We start from the raw sequence: 25,492 nt of genomic DNA on the forward strand, positions 1-25,492 counted from the left end.
TACAAAGTAAATATCATGATACTCAAATGCAGTTACAGAAAATAGATTTTGATCATATATAACAATGCAGAATAGATTCTAACCTTGTATTTACATGCATTTTTCTTTTTCTTTGGGGTGTTTTGCAGCTTGTCACACGGTGAGATAAAAGCTGGTTAATTTACCGGGAAAGATGCAGAGTAATTTGGCCTGCAGCACGACTGTACAGTTAGATCAGAAGCCAGACTCAGACTACATTGGCCAAAGCAAAGATCCATCTGTCTGTTCCGTGCTGAGAGGAGCGTGTAGGGCATAGAGTGCACACACACACACACATACACACACCTCCCATCGCCAGCTGGATCAGAGAAAGCACCACTTGGGGAACAGTTGACACGCTGATCTCTTTAATGGTTACATCCTCCACACCCAGCACCCGAGACACTCAGACACACACGCCTTCATTAGTTTAAAACGACTGACAGAAAAAATACATATTGCAACATTCCTTCCTCCAGATTAAAAACATGAACAGCTCCCTCCTGCTCACACAAACACACACACATACACACACACACATATATATACACTCTATCCTGTTAACCACCCCCACCTTCATGCAATCAGAGGCTCAGAATAGGAAGGAGGGAGAGGAAGCGGCCCTGTATTCACAGGCTGGGAACAAGGAGAAGGAAAAACAGCCGGAACCTGGAATTTACGGAGGAAAAAACAGCGGCCATCCAAAAATACCGCAGGACCATCTCCGCAGATAAACAGAAATATCATTACTCTCATCCTCCGGCTCAGGACAGTTTTCCTTACATACTTCCTTCGTCTCATCCTCCGCTCCTCAGCTCGGTTGCTGGCTACTCAGCATCGAGGAAACTTTCTCAAGAAGCGGGGCTTTTTGATATTTGCTCGTGCAATTGCTCCTCAGATCATTCTTCCCAGCCTTTCTTGGTCTTACACAGGTCAGGAAAGCACAAGGTCTAACTATGGGCCTCATTAGCTCCTGGACTAATCAGCGCTGAGTAGAGTGGCCGAGCCCCTCACTAGCAGACCAGACACCCAGACAGACACCCAGACAGCGGTTCTCCCTTTTGCTAAGGGATGACTCCTATCTGATTTTTTTTTATATTCTCATTTACAGTAACAGCTTTATATGGAGTGATGCAATTAGGTTTTGCATTGCATCATAATATCAGAAGCAGACGTCAAGACAGTTGAGAGCTGCAATCTTGTGTCAGCATGTAAGTGATGTGCATATGAAAAAAAAAGATGATGCTTGGGGTGTAAATCTTCATTAGAAAGGCTGGACCTTCCATTACACATCTAATAAATGCAAGTTTTAATTTTTCATTACGGTCAGCTCCTTTCATTAGATAGATGTTTAACAGGTTGTCAGCTCCAGTGGACAGCGCCATGACAGAGTCCTTCCTGTGGCTGAGGGTAGGGTTCACTGACCCTGAGGTCATTTCCTCTGACCTCTTCTTCCTAATTGATTCAATTTCCTAGTCATTGGTCTCCTATTAGGATGTTCTAATGGATCCATACCTCATGGGTCCAATATCCCATTCAATATTGCTTTCCTTTGTCTCCAAAAAAGGACAAATTTTCATGCTGTCCACTTGGGAGAACTGATTTTGTGTTACTAAGCTCTGTCATCCAATCCACAGGTGATGTCAGATAATTGCATATTTTCCTCCCTGTGAGTTTGCTGGCAACTATAACCTTTAAATGACAGACTTAACCTTTCAGTGACATGGTGGCGTCATCTGCTGAACTCAAGCAGAACGCGAGAGATGTGGGTCTGCACATGGAAAAAAAAAAAGAGAATATGTGGTGATTGGGTCATCTCTAGTTTACCTCCAGCTAAATGACAACATGCAGGAACAATGTCTTAAGTGAGAAATACACGCAGAAACTCTTAGAACTGTCCCAAGAGTTATATACAGTGTTCATATCCATGATATATGATATATGTTCACAGCTGAAAACCTCCATCTCTGTAGTGGAATTAACAACAAAAAGACAAATGAAGCCACATCCATGGCAGTGGATTTACACCATACATATCTATGTGGTAGGGGTCATGTAGGACTTTAATATTAAAATATTTCATCTGCTCTACTGTACTGCAACTACAAATCTGTCACTGAGTCTTTTCTACTTAACTCCCTCAAATGCAAATTAATTTTATAAAAGATTAAGTACACAACTTATTACCATTGACAGCCTGTAATATTAGTTGTATAGAGATCAGCAGGAAACTAATATCAAGTATTATTGCCATAGTATAGAAAAAAGGACATACTAAATACAATGGGGTCCAAAAGTTGCATTTGATCATTTGCCCACCAAACCCTGTGTCATAACTTGCAGACAGGCCAGTGGCAGGCACCATGTGACCACTATTTTGCCTTCAGGCGTTGCCTGTGTTAGGCTCCAGGCTGACTGTCACACAAAACAGGCACCGGGTAGATAACAGAACTAACTGTTGCTTCAGTAGTATGCATATGTGGTTACTGTTCAATACTGCATTTTACACTGACATCTTGATGGTGAAAAACTTGATAAAGACGCACATCTTCATTATTCACACCAAGACATTCACACATTACCCTGTCTGTCACTGGTTGTCATGTCTGATGAAAATCTACCGAGTGAAACACAATGGAAACGTGTCAGATGGGTGTTCACATCCATAAACAACTTAACCCAAGTCAGACCCGTTTCTGTGTGCATGTAAACACTATATGACATCAGGGTAATTAAACTAGTTATGAGGACTCCAGATTGGTCTCCTTCTGTTTCTTCTGATGTCTGTTCATTTATTCAGCCACTTATTTGTCAGTACAGTACAGCCAGTACATTTGTTTATTTGTGCGAACACTCATCAAATTTGACAAAACTAATGGAGATAATACGTCTCACCACTGCAGTTGAGGATTGCTTAATATGGCCCAAGGCAAAGTGTTTCATTTTGACTCAAACCACACAGATCATATTCTGAAGTGCGGATGAGTGATTCATTTCATCATTACATTCCTGAATAGTATAAACTTTACATTTGATGGTCTCTATCAGGTCTGTGATCAGTATGACTGAAACATGTCTATATATAATATAGCAAACTAATAAAAGTCCACAGATGCAGATAATCCTCTATGAAAATAAGCTACATGAGCAAACCTTATCTGTTGTGCATTTGTTTGACAAAGACTGTAGACCACAGCAAATAAACTATTTAAATTTGCTTGTTCTGTCTCGCTCCTGCTCTGTTGGCTCAAAGCCTGAAGTGGGCGAAAGATTTTCTGGGTTTTGTGGAATCTATACTTCGGGAGATTCTTTCGAGAAATAACAAAACCTAATGTTTGCTTAGATACACTGACTTAACAAACATTTCCAGAATTGTTGGTGAACTCTGTTTTGAGGTTAGGAGTGAAAAGAAATCTGTGACTTCAAGTGCGCCATGACCAGTTGCTGATGCAGCGATTCGTCCGATTGCGCTGTCCCGCTCTTACTTTGACTAAGTGGTGTCTTCATCTGCAGCAGTTTCTGTTTATTAGTGTTAGTGTTTGACATTTTCCCAACGCAGCGTCTTATTCAAACAAGCCTGCTCCCAGCACGCTGCTTTAATCACAAACTCCTCTTTTAAGGTAAATACAACTGGATAGCCTGTCAGATAGGCATTTCACAAAACTAAGTTTGTGGTTGTTAGGTATGGCATTTCAGACGTGTATGTGCATACACGCATGCACACGGTCATACGTGTTTGTGTGTGTGTGTGTTAGCCCCACTGAGAGCGTTATTACAAAGAGCCAATAGGAGAGAAGGACCACACTCTAGCACATCCTGTTTGACTTGACCTCAGAGGATATTCTCCTTTCCCAAGCAAACAAACCGCCGGGCTTTTGGATCGTACCAACGTCGGAGGGGAAGGGAGGGGACAGGAGCCGGGGGATGTCTCTGGTGGGGAATCAGTGGGTAGGACAGAGTTTTTGCAGCACAGAGAGGCAGAAGAGTAATGGCTTTGCCAAAAGAGCAGAGCAGGTTTAATCTCTGAAAAAACAGATGTGATAGGTGTGTTACGAAAACGTTGGTCACCAACACGGACTAAAGCTGAAAACACTTTCCATTGGCATTTCATCTTAGAGTGATCCAATAATAATAGACAGTATTTATGCATTTAAGCATGGAAGTGCATTCTTGTTGTTTGAGACCATTATGTGAAACAAAAGTCTTACATCTTACTGTCCTCCTCAGCAGACAAATTAATAGCACTGAACAGTGCCATTCAAAGCAAGAAACAGAATCAAGACACTAAATATGGCACTAGGACTGCAAGTAATGATTATTTTCATTATCGATTAATCTGCTGATTCTCAATCAACTGATTTATCATTGTGTCTGAAAAATGCCAGTTATATATTCAAATGGCTTGTTTTATTCGACCAACACTCCAAACCCCAAAGATTTTCAGTTTACTGTCAGTTATGACAAAGAAGCAGCAAATCCTAAGATGTGAGAAGCTGGAACCAGTGAATGTTGAAAAATGACTAAATCAACTCTGAAAATAGTAAACTAATTGATTAATCAGCAAATTTTTGCAGGTCTAGATGAAACCGATCAATGGTGTGGCTCAACGAACAGCCCACAGAAAAGACACACATCTCAAAACCACCATTTCTGGGTGTTGGAAGTATTTGTGTCGATGGGATGTGTTAAGTCTACTTTAGGGCCACACCCTTCAAAACTGGACCCTAATTATAAACCCGCATTTTACCAAACTTCCTTTCATGATGTCACTCAGCCTGCTCCATCTGACACTATTGTATCACTGACATCCCAGCATTTGTTTTTGCTTTACATATTAAGCAGAGAGACGTGTCGTCCTCTGGCTGTATCTGATTAATCCATTATTTGGTTAAGTCGCTACAGCCCACTCCCTTCAGTCTCCCCACGGTGTTTTCCTCGGCTAACGGTGGGCCAGCTTGGTGCTGCTGCTGGGAGACTATTGGGATTAATGCTGCCGACTGACACTAATCTCATTGTGGTTAAGGCTTTGGAGAGACTGTGTACACCCACTTCACTCTCACTCCCAAACACTCGCATTTGTGACAACAATCCACTGGGACGTTTACGCCCGAGGAGGGATTTGGGTAGTGGGTTCTCTCATGCACTGCTCATCTTATGGGTGGTTTGATTTGATTTTTAAATGACGGATACAAATACACACATATGAATCATATCACTCCCGTATTATCTTTTTTATATTAAAACACCCAACTCAAGCAGTGGATTTTCCATTCACTGCATGTTAAACCTGTTCTCACTAACCTATGGTCTTTATCCTGGACTACATGCTTTGTGAATTCATTCTCAGCATTAATTATGATATATTATAATTATAGAGCCATATGAGTCCTTCCACTTATCTGAATGCATAATGATGGCTCTCTGTTCATGGAGAATGATATTCGATGCTTTTATGAACTTCAGGAACTGCTGTCACTATATTTAGCCTATATAGCCCGTGTTTCCATGGCTACAAGAGTAAAAGTGTAGCGAAGGCAGCAAACTCATACGATCTATACACTCTGACATCATGTCAGTAATCACAGCATGTGTGCCTGACATTTGGATCACTTCCACCTGGGTCCCATAACACAGACCCACCGAAATGTCATTAACTTACCCACATACTGCAGCCAATTTAAAGGGGCTTTCCAAAACTCTCTCAGTCCACTTTGACCATCATTTTCATAAAAGCCATACAGTTTCTATTTTTCCATTAAACATTAAGCTTCATTTGAATTCCTAAAAACTGGATAGTCTATTTAATATTCGCTACAATGAGAAGTGCTGCGTGCTTGGTTTGATTTTCATTATAAGTGACTCTTCAATTAGACTTCATTCCATTATGTATAGCTTTACTTTTCAGCCACAACTACGCCTCAACTAAGACTGCTTTGATTCTTAGCTAACCTTTAACAAATTTGCATTATCAAACTAAAAAAATAACCTTTCTAAAATGTATCCACAGCCCATATAAATTCAGTAAAGTTGACCTCAACCGCCTCCAGATCATGATGTTCTCAGAAAAGGTGAGTTTTGATGACGATGGTGACGACACTTTCCCTGTGTGTCACAGCACGGCTAAACAACCCTGTTGGTTCATGTTGCCAGTGTACTTGTCAAAAGGCCAGGTCAGTGCTGGTACACTGTTGTTTGTAGTAAACACCAAAAAGTCAGAGAAAGGGAAGGAAAGTTCCAAAACAGAACATGGGGAGAACATTATCAAGGCAGAGGGATGAGATTTAAGAGGCATTGTGCTCCTAAATGTCAATGGGGAAAAAAAGAACTTGAGACTTCTTTCTTGTAACAGAAAGCTAGAAGCATGTTTTTCTATGTTCAAATACAAAATAAAGACTTTCAGGTTGTAGGAGGCTTTACAATGTTCGACTTCCACATTCATTTGGCTTTCATCAAAGAGACCAAGAAAACTTAACTGCTTGACCTCTGCGGGTCATTTCCTTCACTCGCAACTGCAGCAAATGAGAACTCCAGAGAGACTCAAATCTGACTTTCTTTTATGTGGGTCACCAGTGACTTCCTTAAGGGAGCTCTCTCAGGTGTGACTCTGAGGGACCCAGCGTACAGCCGAGAACTGAACCTGCACCCTGTGCCACTGAAGAGCAGGTCATAAATCCTCCTCTGGTCTTACTGCCGACGTCACTGTCAATCTGCTGCAACATATTGGCCTCCCTTCACTTAAATCAAGATTTATATTACTTTTACGATGAAGCCCAGCTGGACTTCAAACATAAGCTGCACTGAGGAGAGCAAATATGGATAGGGCCTCCTGATCAATATAACAGGTGGCACATCAGCCAGTTTAACAGGATCAGATAAATATGACTGACCACACAGACATGTAGTATATAGCACCAGCTCAGTCTGTTGTCATATAATGTGACTAAATCTGTTTCACCTAACGCACTTCTATTACTTTTCTGTAACATGTGTCCAAGTCATGTCTGCAGCTAAGACATGTAAAAACTGTCTAGGCTTTAAATGGATCCATGTGTTACCTGATAGGATCTGTTCCTTTCTTCTCCTGACTGTCTGCAGAACATGTTAAAGTTTTATTATGTCTACAGAAGCTGGTTATATAGATCTATAATGAAATCAAAGTAGCATGAAGAAACAGTGGTTTAAAAAAATTCTATACTTAGAAATGAGGTCTTTCATTATATTTTGCTGTTAGATGTTATGTGTTATGTTACTCATTTTAAGTTGCGTGAACAGTAGCTCTTGCTCTTGATTTTCAGATGACTCATAAAAAGCAGGTGATAAAACAGGAGGCTGATGTCATGGCGGCATTCTTGCTTCATATTTAATACAGCAGCATTCTTCACATTCCCTCGACAACAATAGATATTCTCGTGTCCGCTCCCCGACCAATCAACCGCAACTGTTTACACTTCCTTGTCAGAAGATCACAGTTTATTCATGAGAACGGGCCAGAATGGTGAGAACAGGAACTGTGGCTTTCTCCACAGCGGCCCTCAGATCCACAATCAACTGGAAAGGCATCCGTCAAGCCGGCAGAACAATCTGAAGCGGACCTGCAAACCCATGGGTTTTCTCTCTGAAGAAGCAGAGAGACGAGGGGGAAACAGATGAGACGTGAGACGAGATGCTTTCTTCGTCTTCCATGACACCCACGTACAAGCTTGTACTAACACACACATATGCAAACATCAAAGCTTTTGGACGAAGACTTGAGCATGAACTAAAGTCTGGTCAGTCAGACCCTGCTGTGTTGCTGGAAAGCAAAGAGCTTTGATGCAGCATCCTAATATATGCTGGGTCCCAGCTTGTGGTTTAGTGAATGGGTCCAAATAGCCTTGGTATGAGCTGCACAAGAGCACTTGGTTTGTTGTAGGCTCCAGTTACTGGCCTGGCATTGCATAAGAGTATGATAATACAAAGCTTTTTCAGGGAGGCATGTTATAAATAAAACCATAAAAAGCATTTGTTGACAGCAGCTTCAGCTCTCCCTCAGTTCCTCTTTTGTGTTCAACATGTGTTCAAATTCTATAAGTCGCTACTCACAGTTTTTCTGCCTTTTTTAATCTATTATTTTAATAAATGGCTCTCAATCCTTTACTATAAACCCTTTATATTTCTTTCTGACATAGTGTTTCAGTAAGAATGAACAGGCCCTTTACAGGTAAATCAATATGTGAGATGTGTGTCCAGTGCAAGCACTATAATAAAAGCAGAGACCATCTGACATTGACAGCATTATGATAAAGTATAGCCATTGTGTGTGCGGTTTGTTTCAGCTGTGTGGAAAAGAACATACGGCTCACATGTCATTCACTAATCCTCACAGTGAAGAGAGTTTCGTGTTATCAGCTGCACTCACCTGCTAAACCTACTATAAACTGCAATTGCCACCCTTTTTATGGCAGGTTCGTGATAGCTGAACTGGAGACATATGGCTATAAAAGGAGATAAGCTAGGGTCATATTCACCATTAGAAACCATTACTGGCAGGAGAGGCGATGCAATAATGAGGGCAAACCTGGAATCACAGCTCAATTCACCCATCCAGGACAATCACATCAAGAGACAGACTGTCCCGATGCCTGTTTTCAGCATTGCCATTATTAATCTATGGGGAGGAGAATCAAAAACTGAAATCTGAAATATCATTTCATCAAATCACTGCAATGTCAACAAGTAACAGAATTAGCAGTCGAGGGCATATGGAAACAGAAAAGCGCTGCGTGGCACACATGGCTCGCCCAAGCCGATGCCATTGTGTCTCTGTGGACCCATTGGAGACACAACAGGTGTGTCAATATGACAAGCATTCAACCAATCCACTATGTCTGCCTCATATAAACACTGAATAAATATAGATGCTCTCCATTTTCACTCTCAGCAGCGGACAGCCACCATACGAAAACAACAGATGAAAGGCAAACATTCGGAGATCATGTAGAGTTCAAGGAGAAATCAAGGCAATTATTTTCCCTGGAGAAACAATGAATTGTGCATTAACTTTCTAAGCATAATATCATCCATTGATTTCTATACAATAAACATGAAGAGTTTGCTTGTCTGTTAAAAGGTTTTGTTGGAGGCACTAGTTTGTTTGTTTTTTTTCGAGGAAAGCTGTGTTAGCTTCCTGCACTGACTTGATTTTAACAGATTCACAAAGTTATCAAAATTCAAAATTAGTCAGTGACACAACAGCAAAGTGAGTGGATAGATTAGTGTTGATTCTGTCAATCTGATGATATTAATGTCACCACTTGGAGAACTATCATTGTATGCTATTTTGGAATATTATTAACATTAAAAATAGATGCACAATTGCACAGTTTATAGGCTTAACGCTAATAAAAATGACAGTGATATCCGATGCTTAGGTACTAATTCATGTCTTATTAATGACCTTTCTATCAAATATATTAGAGAAAGCCTTCTGTATCCTTAACGTGGCATAATTCTGTTTCTGCGTTGCATTAAGTTCTGTGATAATTCCAGCGTCTGCAATATGGGAAATAAAACATCCTTCTGAATGTTATTACAGGATTACTGTAGCTCCTTTTTTCACAAATGCACAACTGATGCCAAACAGAATTTAGATGAACAGGTTGGAGAAAATTGGCTTGTCCCCTCCGTGAACAGACGATAGAAAACGGTGCGTCGGGCTGCCAGTCTCCCACCAGATGGTAAATGAGAGAGACACGGGCGATCGAATAACAAATACAACCAATCAGATTGTCAAAAACAACCCATGTTTAAGGGGAGAAACGGTGAGGAAATGCGTTTATTCGCCAAATATCCAAACAATTCATTCTCCTAACCACAGATTATCAGTATTAATTTGTTTATGTGGAATTGCTTTGACTCTTAATTTCTTTAGGGACTTCCCTGTGGACTGTGCTGCTGATAATAATCTGTAAGTAAAATACAATTAATTAATTTGAGAGGGCATATACAGAGGGATTTGCTTAATTTGTAATCATAGGCTATGTGCTTTAGCAGCGTTATTACCCTTCATTATTAAGGAGTGTGTAAAGTTATTTTTTTTGTCGTGGCAAACTGAGGGAGGGAGGGAAAAATTGTCAGTTTATTAGTCCCGCGCATCACCACTGTCCATTTGAGGCCATCAAATTAAATCTTTCATCTCAGTGCGGGGAACCTCGCGGCGCGCGAGCACTGTGTCATTCTTATTAGCTCTTAAAGGCCACGAGGAAGAATAAACCAATTTTACGGATGCAGGAGATGTGAGGTGTGCGTGAGCGTCTGTGTGTGTGTGTGTGTGTGTGTGTGTGTGTGTGTGTGTGTGTGTGTGTGTGTGTGAGAGAGAGAGAGAGAGAGAGAGAGAGAGAGAGAGAGAGAGAGAGAGAGTCAATTTGCATACAGCTGAATAGTTATGTCTCCCTTCCCGCACATTACACCCGCATGAGGGCGAGAGAGGGACACGCGCCGCAACAATAGGACGCACGCTGCCACTAAACCGTAAAATGCATGGGTGGGCATGAAGGGGCACACGCCACCAACAAGATGAAACACCACCCGTGATAACATCGTAGTGGCAAAAATGGTAGGACATAATCATGGACCAGTGTATCCGTGCGTAAAAGTAAGCGAGAGGTGATGTATTTTTAAAGGTGTTGAGCAGAATTCGACAATAAAAATACATTTTGTGGGTTAATTTAAGATATTCTACGATTAAGATATTTGCTCTGGTATGTTATGTGTTTATAAAAAAAAAGAAAACTAACGAAAATTAATTTCAACGAATAAAATAAAATTAAATGTTTCCTTTAATCGCATTTTTAGTTTCACTATTCGTGATACAGCCCGAGGGAGAGACACCTATGACCCCAGTGAGAGCGGACGGTCTGAGAGGAAATAGTGCGCTCTGCTCCAAAAACTGCAGTGGGAGCTAATTAGGCGAGCAATTGAGTGGAACCAAGGGCAAACGGGTGCAAGGAGTAAGACAGTGATTGAACTAAATTCCTTCTTTCTGTTCCCGAAGTTTCGGCTCTCCTTCATTGTCCTTACTCACTGTCCATAATGTGTGAATGTGTGTCCTGCGTATTGTGCGCTAAAAATAAGTCAACAGATGTTGGGGCTTGTTAATAATCGCCCAGTAACCATGGTGGTCAGTCAGCACAGTGCCAGTGAGTATTAAATCTGGATAATTGTTGTTGGGCTGGAAGGGAAGGGGGTTGAGTGGGCGGTGTCAGCGCGGTGACTGACGGTTTATGTAATGAGCAGCGCAGTGCAAGTCTATATATTCGGGAGGAGACACACAACAGTTCATTCACTAGTATTAAGACGAGTGATGAACATCCGTGGCGCAGTGACGCACCAAGTTCAGCACCAAAACAAGCTCTGAGCCGCGCACACACAGCGGAGTGACCATTGTGGAGTACAACAGCGTGCAAGGAGAGGACGCCTGCTGACAGACAGACAGAAGCACGGCTGTGGATATTAGTCTTCCCTCACCTTTGGATAACTTGGAGATTGGAAGCGCTTTCTCTGGACGCTTTTGACGCACAGCAACAAGGAGCTACGGGAGAACTCCCCGGGAGTGAATAAGGATTTATATTTGCTTTAGAGATTTTCTTTGTACATTTGTTTACCTCGGTGTAAATACTTTGGAATAGGGAGGTTTTGCTGCTTTATTGGTTGGTGACGCGGCTGCCCTGGAGAAGCGAGAAGGATGGCAGCCTGGTTCACCTTTACCATCGCATTCAGCACCACGTTGATAACACAGGTATGAAGGAGGATAATACATCTCCCCGGTGGTCCTGAGACCTCCGCGAAAACAGATGGGGAGCCAGATGTTTTAGATGTTTGTTTTTTGTTTTGTTTTTTAAGAAATAAGCTAAATGTAACCGTGCCGACGTTCTCTTAAATGATATTTCCTTCTCTTTTAGGTATTTGGATCCGGTGTTTTTGAGCTTGATCTTCACGAATTTAAAAATCACAAAGGTTTGCTGGCAAACGGGAACGCATGCAAACCCAACTGCAGGACTTATTTTACAATTTGCTTGAAGAACTACCAGGCTGTGGTCTCGCCAGGTGACTGCATCTTTGGAAGTACAATGACACCAGTGCTGGGGACAAACTCTTTCAGCGCCAAGGACAGTGGCACTTTACCTAGACCGATTCAAATACCGTTCAACTTTGGATGGCCGGTAAGAGCAGTGGAGCTGCGCATCCACTTTGTTTATTTTATTCCAGCGACCGCTATTATGTTGTTTTCAGGGAGCTGCTATGCATTTTGGGAGCGCAGAGGTTATTGGTCAGCTCATCTAATCCATATCATTAGGTAATACTCTGTGGACAAACAGATTGGACTGCTACGACGTCTTTCATTTCAAAATCCAGAAGGCCATGCAATGATCACTGTAGCACATGTCTTCATGCAGCCTTTAGTGGAACTGATATGGCTGTTTGAAACAATCAGGCAAATACAAGCAAAAAGAAAAGATGAAAGCTTCTCGTCTTGAATGATGAAAGTAATTTGGATACTAATTATCTACATGTGTTTTCTCCTTAGGGGTCATTTTCATTAATAATCGAAGCCTGGCATTCACCTTATGGAAATCTACCTGTAGGTAAGTGCAACATTTTTTACCACAGGAGGGAGCTCTGTCTGTACATTTAACACATGAGGCTCTCCAACTAGTTCACCATTTTTGCTCAAATACATGCACAAAAAAAAATCAGAGATTGGGCTATTAAATGCAGCTTAGTCATTCAACATGTCCCCCTCCACCTCTGGTTAATTGTTCATAATTTCACACATTTTCACGCCTATTCAGTCCTTTGTTATGAACTTCAGAACACCTTTTTCATTCTTATACCCAATACAATTGAACTTCCTCTGGTTTATTTTTGGCGTGGGAAAGAGCTGTGGGCTTTGGTGAGAATACACAGTGCCTGCCAAAAACCCCTGACTACATCTTCCTGTATTTTACACCTTACTCTGTTCCGCCCTTTGGAAGAGGGGACTGGGCCTGGGAATGTTTTTGCTGACGGAAAGAAAGAGGAAATTTCAACCTGAGTTTATCTTTCATCTAAACTGTATGGGATTTGATAAGGGATGCAGCTTGGTACTGGGCAGATTATTAAAGCGAAAGTGGATGACTTTTGAACCCACAGCCATTTATGATGCAGTTCTTGACATAAAATCATAACCATACCAGGACATAAACAGGTTCCTAACTTAGTTATCCTACATTAATTCTGGCTCCCCCTCCTTGTCTTGTTTTTTTTTTCCTCTTTCAGATACCAACAACCCAGACCTTTTGATTAGCTTTTTTGCCATCCAAAGACAAATGGGTGTAGGGACTGATTGGTCCCAGGATACGCAGATGGCAAAGCAGACAGAGCTCAGGTATTCGTACCGGTTCATCTGCAACGAAAGTTACTACGGCGAAAGTTGTTCCAAAAAATGCACGCCGAGGGACGACCGATTTGGCCACTACACCTGCACCCGAGATGGACAGTTATCCTGTCTGCCTGGATGGAAGGGGAAATACTGTGAAGAACGTAAGATATCAACAAAATATCTACTATTATTCACATCTGGCTGTTTATCAGCAGTTTGGTCTTGATGTCTTTTAGTGTTTCTGTCTGTTGACAGAATGTAGTTCAGTGTTGCTCTGAGCGCGTGTCTGTGTATTCTCTAACACGTTGGGGGCATGCAGATGTTTGCAAATGAGTCATAAATAATGGAATCTGTTTTGGCCTAGCTTTGGAGCTCGATACAACAAGAACCCCTTGTAGGGTTTAGTGGCCAATCCTTACCTTAAAAGAGCTGTTACTTATGCAAGGTCCTGATGATCCTGTGTCCCCATGGTGTGTGACCTTTAACCTTCAATGTCACAGTTTGTGCCTAAAAAGAGAAAAGATCTGTGAGCATGCACGAGTTACACATATCAGTAGTTAAAATGGAAGTTGTGTAAAACATAAGTCGACATCATTAAAGCCACAAGATGTTGAACAGTATAACAAGACATGATGTAATGATATCTGGCAAGTGTGACAGGCAATTTTGGTGCATAATGTATTTTTCAGAGATATTTGCCTCATATAATTAGTGTTCATATAATTCTGATGTGTAATTGCTTGTGGGTTTGTGAACACTCATTGAATATGGGTTGAGGGACAGACAGCTTAGCATGACAACAGGCACATTATACTTGTGCAAACCCACTTGGCGAAATCATAGACCAACCCTCCCATGTTTTTGGACAGCTCTGAATGGGCCTATGAGGAGGCCGGATGCCATTTGGCTCCACAACAACCAAGGGCCCTTTTCACCAAAACAAATTAATCAAAGAGTAGATTGGAAGGAGGCACCATGAGAGTAATAGTTCCCATGTGCTGGATATGTGACCACATGGGTGACAGCGGATCTGTCATCCATGTCACTTGGTGGTGAAAGAGAAATTGGCATGTGCTATTTTGATTGTGGCGCCAAATTCTAACCAGATGGGCTCACGTGTTGCAATTACAGACACATCAATCGTCGGTGACTACAGAAAATATACATGAGAAAGATAGATGGGGCATCTTTCAGACACTATAATTTCCTGTCTCTCTCACACTGCCATACATCAGTTTAAACAAGCCTTGTCATTTGGGCCTTGTAGGCGATACATGTTGGAGGGCTTAAGCACAATGCAACAGAAACACATTTTAAATTCTAGATAAACATAGTAGCCTAACAGTAGTCAAAATTATGCCAATTAAATTGGAAACAAATGGCTAATTAGCACAGCTGTAAAGCATAAATGACACACAGGTGTGCATTTTTACCTGACATTTTGTTTTGCGTCACAAACAATTAAGACCTAACAACTTGTTTTTCTATTTTTTTTTTTTTTTTTTTTTTTTACATACATATTTTTGAAAGTACTGTACCGCGCGTGCCCGGTAACATAATCCGCAGGCGGGGGGCGCGCGGGCACTGATAGGAGGAGCCCGGCCGACTGCACGCGCCAAGGTTAATCGCGGCATTATTATCCGCCACGCGCCACCGATGTTTAGTCCCTTCCATTGTTGGGCGCGCGGTAGTAGCAGCTGCAAATATGGTTCTGGCAGACCACAAACAACAATAGTGACAGCTGTCTGCTATTGAGAGCAAGCATCTGTTCTGGACTAAACCGGCCGCTTACCGTCACTCGCCTGATATGTTGCCCTGCGAATCACTGTCATGCAACCGGTACACTTTAAAACAGGACAAACAAACCCCTCAACCGATTTTCCCCCACGCGGCAGCTGGGGGCGTGGCGGACAGGTTTAGATCAAATGATCAAATGGCTTCTGAGGAAAGTTGAGACGGATCGAGGCCTCATGTACTTCAACACGCAGGCTCACGGTTTGCTATTTCAAGAGAATGAGGGCTCTGTAGCCTTGGTTGTTGTAATGAGGGGCTTCCACTGTGTTATTGTAAGGCTTTTAGCGGCTATAGACTTACAGTCTTTAATATGATGTCATTTTTTAAGTTGTGAAAATGTTACTTACCATTTAGTACTTGATATGTAGTAGTAGTAGTAGTATGTAGCACATTTATGCGAAAACAGCAGCAGACTTATGTGTGTTTGTGTTTTTCTCTCTGCTTTAGCTATCTGTCTGGAGGGCTGCAGCGAGAGGAATGGAAACTGCTCCAGACCTGGCGAGTGTGTGTAAGTATTTAGAATTAAGAAGTATTGAAATAAGTGTGGAAACAGTGTGAGTTATATTCATGTGAAGTGGTTCTCTAAACTCCATTTTCAAGTTCTCATACAAATCATGTAAGTACAACTAATCAGAGCGGGATATTTCATAATTTGAAGATTCACATCAGCTATTCTTACACCCATATAATTCACTCAAAGAGGCTGAAATTCACTAAATCAACAAAACCTCAGTCCGTGCTCTCGTCTCCCTGCGTCACTCACCAACATATCTGTCTCCCATGTTCCCTTCTTGTCACTAGCTTTTCTCATTCACTCACTCACCAGCAAAGATAATTCACACACACACTCACTCACTCACTCACTCACCCACTCGCTGTGAGAAAGTCCTCCTGAATCCGATTTTGCCCTCTTTTTTAGACACAAATCCACTGTTCCCACCGCTAAAACGGACCCAAATCTAGGTTAAACCTTTCAGATACCCAACACCATAAAGCTGCTCCCATGCCTCTGCTCACTCAGCAGAAAAAGTTGGAACCTTAAAAGTGCATCTTAAGTCCCACAATCTCTCAGTTTGACAAGATTGCTGCACACTATGCTGAGAAATGGATATTCATGGGAAACATAAGGGAAAAACCGTTGACTGTTGGCTTGATGCCAAAAATCTTTGCAGCAATATTTCACATTTGTATTATCATATTATTATTTATCCTTATGTTGTGCATACCTCTTTGATCATTTGACCTTCAACATTGGCCTCTGTTTGTTTTGATGTTTCTGCATTCACATTGTAATGTAGACAGTGCAATATTATTATTCATTAGAACAATGTTGTCTGTAATTAGTGATGTAACAAGGTTGTGGAAAAGTTGCCAGTGTCTTTGGATCATTTCACACTCCACTTGTCGTGTGCGTTCTGAAAAAAGCTCCACTGCTGTAGGATGTCACTTTTAGCCCCATGTGTAGCAGACTTTGAATTTTTTTCAATTGCTGTGATGGATTTATATGAGAATTTAATGATTGTATCCGACTGTGGTGAAGCTATTAATGTCGTTTTACATGATTAACTACCGATTTCTTGATGTGATAACCACTTAATTCATGACAGGCCTACAAGGCATAGTTGTCTGCTCTCATTTCAAAGAAATTAACCGAGTATATGTTTAATAGAATTGAAATTGACCAGTTTTAAGTGCCAAATTCAGATATGCTATTACAAGACCAATGACATGAATAAGTGATTAATCAACGATCATATTTTGTCATTTTGCAGATGCAGAGATGGCTGGCAAGGCACATTCTGTGACGAGTGTAAGAAGTACCCAGCCTGTAAGCACGGCACCTGCCAGCTGCCATGGCAGTGCAACTGTCAGGAAGGCTGGGGAGGCCTATTATGTGACCAAGGTACACCAGACGACTTGGACCACTGCTGTTGTTCCTTTTTAAAAGATCTTCTCATATTACTTGTACACTGTTTTCAGTTGAATTAACTTGAAAGCATTAGTAAATTAGGTTTTCTCTGAAGTGTTCCGTTCATAGCTTTATACACATCCGGAGTAGATAGTTTTATTTTCCCCCTGCAGGCTCCCTGTAAACAAACCCTCTTCTCTCCCCCAGACTTAAACTTCTGCACCCATCACCATCCTTGCGTGAATGGCGCCACCTGTATGAACACAGGCCAGGGAAGCTACACATGTACATGCCTGCCGGGTTTCACAGGGGTCAAGTGTGAGCTGGAGATGCAGGAGTGTGACAGCAACCCCTGCAGGAACGGAGGGTTATGCACAGTAAGTTGGAGACAAAATAACAGATTGATAAGATATGTATGTTTTTATATTCACAGATTTTATTTTTGACTGTCTGACTCTCTTTCTGTTTCCCCCCAGAATTTGGAAAGTGGCTACATGTGCAGATGTCCCCAAGGTTTCGAGGGCTCCCACTGTGAACACAGCCTGCTGACCTGCGCCGATTCCCCCTGCTTCCACAGTGGTAAATGCTGGGAGAAGGACAATGGCCGCAGCTACATGTGCGAGTGTCCCCGGGGCTACACTGGACTCAACTGTGAGAAGAGAGTGGACAAGTGCACGTCGCTTCCCTGTGCTAATGGTACGGTCTTCCTCCCCTCTTTGCCCCCCCTTTCTGAACTTCCCCTCACTCTTTCTCCCCCCTTCGAATTCCTGCAACTGGAAGCAGTGTGGAACAACAGGAATTGGTGGGAACTTGGTGTCTATTGTCCTCCATATAAACACTCGGCAGCTCAGAGCAGCAGCTTGTAAATGTCACCACAGCTCACTGTGGTTGTTGATGAAAGGGGACAAATTTCCAGCGTAGCTCGATTTCTGTCTTCTTGTAAACATGGAGGGCTCTGGGATTGTTCTGTGTTGGGAGAACAATACATGTATAAGTACACAATACACATACAAAGTGCTGTGGTCACACTGGATTTGATGGAGATGTGTGAACTGAAGGGGCCTCATGGATAGATTTATGGAGATCGTGTTCTTTCGGATTTTGAAATGCCTTGATGTTGCAATGCCTGCGCCTTTTAGAAAGCTTTTCAACCTCACACAGAAAAAGTACTTGTTGATACCAACTGTCCACCTCCTCTTCTTCTGCAGGTGGTTTGTGTCTGATCCACGGTGGCATGCGTGCGTGTAGCTGCCGCGCGGGATTTACCGGCCAGCGTTGTGAAATCAACATCAATGAGTGCGCCGGGAACCCCTGCCTCAACGGCGGCACCTGCCGAGACCGAATCAACGACTACACCTGCGCCTGTCCTTCAGGTTACAGCGGGCGAAACTGCGACAGAGTCCTGGATGAGTGTTCCCTTCACCCTTGCCTCAACGGGGGTATATGCACTGGGGGCGATGGGCCGGGCAAACCTCCTGCTACCTGCATCTGCCCCTCTGGCTTCACTGGGCTTCGCTGCGAGTTCTTCGCCGCCGTCACTTCTCCCGTGACCGATGAAGGGATTCAAGATGGCTTCCAGTGGGCGGCGGTCTCTCTGGCCGTGGGGCTGGTGGCACTGCTTGTGCTGTTGTGTATGGTGGGCCTGGCTTTGAGGCACATCCACAGGCAGGCCCAAAGGGAGAGAGGAGACACAGAGACTATGAACAACCTGTCGAATTTTCAGCGGGATAACCTGATCCCAGCGTCGCAGCTGAAAAACACCAACCAGAAAAAAATCGGCCTGGAGGTGGACTGTGATTCAGAGAAATCGAACTTTATCCATAAAAACTATCACTTGGACTCTTACAACTCTAAATCAAAGGAGTTCAAGGATGAAAAATCACAAGAGGATAAAAGTCTTATTTATGACAAGTGTTTAGAAGATAAAATGCCCTTGAGTAGAATGTACAGGTAAGAGGAACCATTTTTACATTTGATCTTATATTATATCACCTTACATTTACCCCCCCCCCCCCCTCCCCCCCCCCCCCATTTCACTAACAGACTCTCATCTTGGCTGTGATAGCAAAGATAGGAATGTGTTTTAAGTACTAGGAAATTTCCATAGGTCTCCTGTCTTAAGTTCATACACTAGTGTATACATGGAGCCCTGCTGTTAATGAGAGCTCTCACTCACGCAATGCCACGGTTTAGTTGTTTGAACTCAACAATGAGCCCCAGTTGTGTTTTCCAAACTTGGAAACCATCCATTGTTCTTCATTCATGTTGAGTTTACGTATATTTGACAATTGCTCTGCTACAAAACGCCCCTGTCCTTTCTGCCGCCTCACTTTATACGTGTATGTCTAATGCATAGCGCTGCCATGTGCTTCTCGTTTGAGTTAACACAAAGTGTGATTTGTGTTTGCAGTGAAAAGCCAGAGTGTAGGATATCAACAATATGTTCCTCGAGAGACTCCATGTACCAGTCGGTATTTGTTATAGCAGAGGAAAGGAGGGAATGCGTCATAGCAACTGAGGTAAGCCAAAACAATCACTTCTTCATCAGCATTTCCGCAGATCGCCCATTTGAAATGCATCATTTCGTCCCAAGTGCTCTATCCCTCACTGGTGCACCAACATTTATGACGGGGGATGATGCTATTTCTAGAAAGACTGTGGTGTGATATTTGGACCCGAGCTTGGGATAGCCCAATCAACTGCATTACTGGTTTCTGTGAATTACACTGGCTGTTCTTTATCTTGGCCGTGTGATGACCTACAGTTAGAGTTTAGACTGATTCCTCACACATGTTTGGCTCCACTTGGTCTCCAAGGTGCTATGTTTTACTGCTGTGGCAATTAGAGGAATTTTTAAGATGTTATTTCCAAGCAAAATATAATGGTGATACTGGAGCATGTGAGCTCTAACAGTTCAAAAGGCGATGTAAAAAAAGCTTATGGGTTTTCAGCAGCAGGATCATTGTGTTACTTTGTATTTTAACATAAGTTTTTCCTCCCTTTTTTTCCCACAGGTATAAACTGTGAGGGGTCTGAAAGCAAAGGGGACGAGGAAGAAGACACAATCGAGGCAGAATATAACATTCTGGATTGTTTACAAATGCTGAGAAGAGACTGGAGATTGTTTTAGATGTCCACTGCTGCTCTGGAACACTTGAGAACTGGAGAGGGAAGAAACCTCTGCTCTGCAACAAAAGAACAGAACTGAGAAACTTTATGTTGACCGAGTGTTTGTATGCAAAACATGTACAGTGAAGGACCTCTCTTAGTTGTGACAATGGTTAAATGGACTGGCGAAAAGACTGACAACACGAGGTGTGAAGACTGACAGAGCATCGGTAAAATATTAATTTAAAATTGCAGCCATCCTGGACAGTAAAAGGAGGCGCAGGTGGATCATTGCCCCTCGTATCTGACCCGGCCTTGTGTGATAATCATGATGACTTTGACAGCCAACCAATCAGTTAAAAAGGTGCCTAAGATGTGACCCCTCCAAATCCCTACACCCCCCCTGTCCCACACTCACTCCTGCCAGCTTCGCCTGCTATGCAAGACTCAGGGTCGAGACGAGTGAACTCACCCACCGTCACAATCCAACCTCACAAACACTGAGAGTTCTGAATGTCTGAAACTAATCTTCAACTGTCAATCACGTGAAAATGACTGGTTGGACTTTTCCACACAATGGTGAAGATTGTATGCAGCCCAAATTCACTAGAAGCCTTAAAAGAGGGGGTTTGAATGCTAAATTTGTGCCCTTGTCTGTTCTTGGATCATTTGCACTACAAAAAAGAAGAAAAAAAACTGGGGGGGAATACTTTTTAATCAACAGCGATTTGAAGAGAAAACCACAGGAGTGCAAAAGTCAGTGCTGTGCCAGCAAGATCCAAGAGAAAGGAAAAGTGCATAGAAAAATGTTTCTATGCAACCCAACTGAGGAAAACAAAGAGAAAAGACTGTCACGCCACTGCCTGCCTATAATAAATTTCAGAAATACAGAACCAATAATGTAATTTTTTTAAATGATTATTTCCAGAGTTTAATTTAAATATGACACACTGCTCTTTATATGTTTTATAATATTATTTTGTATATAATGCATATTTATAAGGACCAAACTTCTGAAGAATAAAACTTCCTTGGAAACTGTTTTTAATTTGATGTCAGTAAATGGAAAAGGAAATTATTTTTGAGGTGTTTTTAAATAATGAAAATGAGTACAAATGATGATCAAATGTGTCTTGTATTTCTTTTATCTAGATTTGATTTAAGGGGAGCTGAAGTGCTGAAGCTTAAAAATGATATCCTGTACGACATATTGCACAGCCAGGCCTCTCCAGTTGTGAGCAGGTTTATGAATATGAAATCCAGCTGCTTTTCCTACATTCACACAACATCAAAAGTGATGTGTTGGACTTTATGTAGAAACATAAAGCTCCCTGACTGCAGCATCACTACCTCGAGTAATTCCTGGAAACGCCTTTGGCTCCCACTCCATTCACCCACCCCTCATCCTCTCTCTGGCCCTAAATTGGCTTGAAATTCAAATCCGTTTCCACGGATACCACCCCCTCAAGCTGGAAATGGTGAAACAAAGCCAGGCACAGGGCAAAGGGGAACGCCCCACCCCCCCACCACCACCACAACCACCACCATCACCACCACCCCACCCCCACCACACCCCTCATAATGCTTGCATACGCGTCTGCACACACACACACACACACACAACCAATCAAACAGATGCCGTGGGGGAGCACGGAGTGAATCTGTAGTGCCATAAAAACAGCAGCATATGCCAGGCCTCTCGCCCCGTGTGCATGACACACAGAGTGCACAGACCTCCTACCAAAAAAAACACACTCGAGCACTTACAGGCTCCCCAACTGCCTGCCTCCCCTTCAGGGTTAGGAGCAATATTTCAATGCCCGGTTCTGTACCACCCACTCCTGCAAACAAAGCTGGGGAGAAGACCTGGCACTGGGTCTGTCGGCAGAGGGGAGGGGAAACCAGATGGGAGCCAGTGGATCCGCTACGAATTCACATAAATAAAAAGATCTTTTTAAGAAAAGTTGACTTGTCGGAGCAATCTGGTCAATCTTACTACCCTTTGCCCTTCTTGTCCATTGGGAAAATACTGCTGTTCCATACAGCTTGCCCCTGATAGACCACCATTCTGCAATTTAGAGGAGAGATCACCCGATGACGGACTAGTCTTAAAATGAGTTCCAATATGTCCACTTTTGTGTCAAGGCAACATGTCATCCGCATCATAAAAAAACCTCTCCTGCCTCCAATTAACAGAAATCTTGCAACAGTCAACACCCCCTAATCAGGAGCAATCAACACTCGGCAGAGAATCTGGATGGCTTTTCCCTCACACACATCCTGTTAGCCTGTTGACCTATGCATCCTCATCTAAAGGCTTATGTGTGAGTGTGAGTGTAAAAAAAAATAAAATAAAAAAGTTTGGAAAAGGGAGCTTGCAGCCCGGCTCAAGAAAAACATACATGTTCTCACAATGATTAATCATCCGTTACCTGACCCAGCCTGATAGTACTTAGGAGTTTTTTCCCCACCATCATCATACTCGCACCTAAAGCAGCCACACACCCTCATTCACACTTGATCGCAGTGGCAAACACATGCTAGGGCTCTGCTCTTTGGCCTCTCGGTCTCCATAGAATTTTCATTGTGTTATAATCACAGCATCCTGTTTGTGACCCAGTGACATCAGTTCCTGTTTCCTCCGTGATTAAAAAATGCCGAACATGCCGGCACAGGCCAACTGTTTTTCTCACGCATTGCTTTCTTCAGTTGGCACTCTTTCGCACAGATGACTCTGGGTTTTCAGGAAATAACCTCAAAACAAGTGAGAGCACAGACACACAAACTAATCAGCACTATTTACTCTGAAAGAGGAAACAGGGAAAATACACAAATTGATGTCATAAGCGGAGAACCGGGAAGCAGATTTGAAATTCCATTCATCTTCCTATCTCTTCATGAGGAATGTGAAAGTCCTTCCACAAAACACTTTCTTTTTCTCTTTCAAAAGATTGTGTTGCTCAATTACAATCAAGAGTGCAGTACTGCACCATAGCTGTAATCCTGTCTTCCTTTCATAGCTGCAACATCTGATTGCTTTAATTAGAGGCTGATTTGGCTCATTTTGACCATGGCTGCTTTTGAATATGCATTTGTATGCAAATCATGCTGATACGGTATATGATGGTGTTATCCAGTGCTTGGTAACCTTGCCCTGTCCTGCCCTTGTAGTTGTCTCATTAATTAACACTAGGTGTCAGTAAGAAACCCTCACACAGGAAATAAGTGGTCAGTACATGCCAAAATAAAACCCCAGGCACACTCAAGTTCAAATCTAAAGCAACATAATGAAACAGCAACACCTAACCTAAACACATCAGAGCATGAAAAGCCTTATTTTGATTTGCATATAATGATGAATTCAACCATAAATCAAAAATACATGGTGCGTTTAGTTATTCAGACTAACCCACTGTAGGAATTTGGAACGTTTTAGATGCTACTGACCTGCCCCAGTAAACCTGGCCACAAACTCCTGACTTATAAAGGAATGTTCACATCGTACTCGAAAAACAACCACCATATTCAGTGTTGCAGAAGTGATTCGTATGTTGTACTTCCCACACCCATAACCAGATTTAAAAATCTTGTTTGTCTAGAAATACGTCATATCTTGTGAGCTGAAAAAAAAGAGCCTTAACAAACAGGGAACTTGAGTCAAAAAACTCCACAAACATTACCAACTCAGATTAATATTTCAGTTTGGGGCTTAAACTTAAGTATATTAGTTTGACAGCAAAGACAAATAGACAAGTGAGTATTTGATAAGTCCACTAGTCAAAACATCGGAGCAGAGCACTAGATTAGATAACAGGCAGTAGTGGCTGGAGAGCAGCTCTGAAGTACTGTAGCAGCAGGCTTGAGGAGAAGATGGACATGAAAGGCCATGGCATAATTGGATGGACACTTGTGCATGACACAGGGTCGCTCAAAGGCCTGGATTGTGTGGTGCTTTATTGTCTGGCCTCTTATCAAGGCAGGTAATGCCAGCTATTTATAGATAATCTATTTAATGAGAACAGATAAGCCTCTACTATTATATCAGATCCACCAGGAGTGGTGGGCATATCTGTACATTTGATCAGGTCTGACATCGTACCGATTATGTTTCTGTATCGTCGTGTCTCCGCTGTGGTCAGTGTTTTGCCAGTTTTGATTCATCATTGTATTTTTCCTTTTTTTTTTGCCATTTCTATTTTTTTAGTATTTGGTTTACTAGTTAATTAGTGTACATGGGTTGTCCACACAGAGTCTAAACCTAGGATGAACTCAGAAATCACTTCCTTCTATGGAAATCCTTCTATGGCCCTGCATTTGGCTACCAAAGTATGGAGTCATAGGAGTGCCTTAAAAAATAATAAATCTGCCAAAGAATAAGAAAATAAATGTGGAAATATAAAAAGGAATAAAGAAAAGAATTAATAAGGAAATTAAAAAACTGAGGAAATATAAAGAATTATAAATAAAAAAATTCAAAAAATCTTTTATCTATTATATAAGCTGTTATGCTTTTGCTTTTACAGTATTACTTTTGCTTTTATCGTATTGCTTTTGCTTTTACATTATTGCTGTTGCTTTTACCTACCGTTTTTACATTTAGTTTTTGTTTTTTGCTTTTGCTTTTACTTTTATCCTGTTGCTTAACTCCTGGATGCTTGTTGAGTAAAGTCTATTAAAAGGGGTATGCGTTTGCCTTGCTGGATTAAACTGTTAACAAACACCCAAATTGTACTATTATACTAAGTTCCTATGTAGAGTGCATTTGCAGACAAAATACCATCTTACCCTTCTTTAACAAGTTTTTTCCATGTTGCAGAGGGCTGGAAGTGAGATGAGAGACCTTTGTCTTGCCCTGGATCTTTGAGCTGTGGGACTAGATTACAATCATCTCATGCTCTGGCTCATGGAAACATCCATGTAGTGCTGATTAACTCCCTCGCATGTCAAGAGTGACTTCCATCAGTCCTGTGTCAGGTCACATCACCCTATCAGACAGAAATACTTATTTTTATTATATTTAATTTCAACACAAATTAATATACAGTTTATTTATTTTCTTAGTGACATGTCTTACATGGAGAGATAGAAAGCACCACTCCTATTTAGGACTTTCGTCCTACAAAAGATCTGATGCAATGTCTTGGTATGTTGCTAGGTTTCTGCCATGGCCCTGAAATGCTGTGGGAAGTTGCATCAGCCACATCAAGTCTGAACCATATGGAAATTTATTTAGAGAATGACAACGCAGGCGGCCAATCATAAAT

General features: G+C 42.0%; 1 protein-coding gene and 2 long non-coding RNA genes across 3 annotated transcripts in view; 1 reads left to right on the top strand and 2 right to left on the bottom strand.

The window, feature by feature from the left end:
* Positions 1–15,651, bottom strand: part of LOC130187555 (uncharacterized) — a 92,971-nt gene extending 77,320 nt beyond the window's left edge. The window contains exons 1-2 of the long non-coding RNA XR_008830473.1: positions 15,210–15,651; positions 13,837–13,924 (exon numbers count right to left, since the gene is read on the bottom strand). This is a non-coding gene — a long non-coding RNA (uncharacterized LOC130187555). The remainder of the gene's footprint in view (positions 1–13,836; positions 13,925–15,209) is intronic.
* Positions 11,332–21,347, top strand: dll4 (delta-like 4 (Drosophila)). Its single transcript, XM_056405254.1, has 11 exons — positions 11,332–11,794; positions 11,958–12,218; positions 12,584–12,641; positions 13,315–13,578; positions 15,659–15,719; positions 16,984–17,114; positions 17,328–17,497; positions 17,597–17,816; positions 18,329–19,070; positions 19,531–19,639; positions 20,135–21,347. The coding sequence occupies exons 1-11, from the start codon at positions 11,741–11,743 to the stop codon at positions 20,138–20,140; spliced, it is 2,076 nt and encodes a 691-aa protein (XP_056261229.1). The 5' UTR covers positions 11,332–11,740; the 3' UTR covers positions 20,141–21,347.
* LOC130187554 (uncharacterized) lies at positions 17,823–25,473 on the bottom strand. Its single transcript, XR_008830472.1, has 3 exons — positions 25,303–25,473; positions 25,014–25,213; positions 17,823–18,086 (listed from the first exon to the last, which is right to left on the bottom strand). It is a non-coding gene; the product is annotated as an uncharacterized LOC130187554 (long non-coding RNA).
* Between the last annotated feature and the right edge of the window lie 19 nt (positions 25,474–25,492).

This window comes from Seriola aureovittata, chromosome 19 (genome assembly GCF_021018895.1).
Source record: "Seriola aureovittata isolate HTS-2021-v1 ecotype China chromosome 19, ASM2101889v1, whole genome shotgun sequence".
NCBI lineage: Eukaryota > Metazoa > Chordata > Actinopteri > Carangiformes > Carangidae > Seriola > Seriola aureovittata.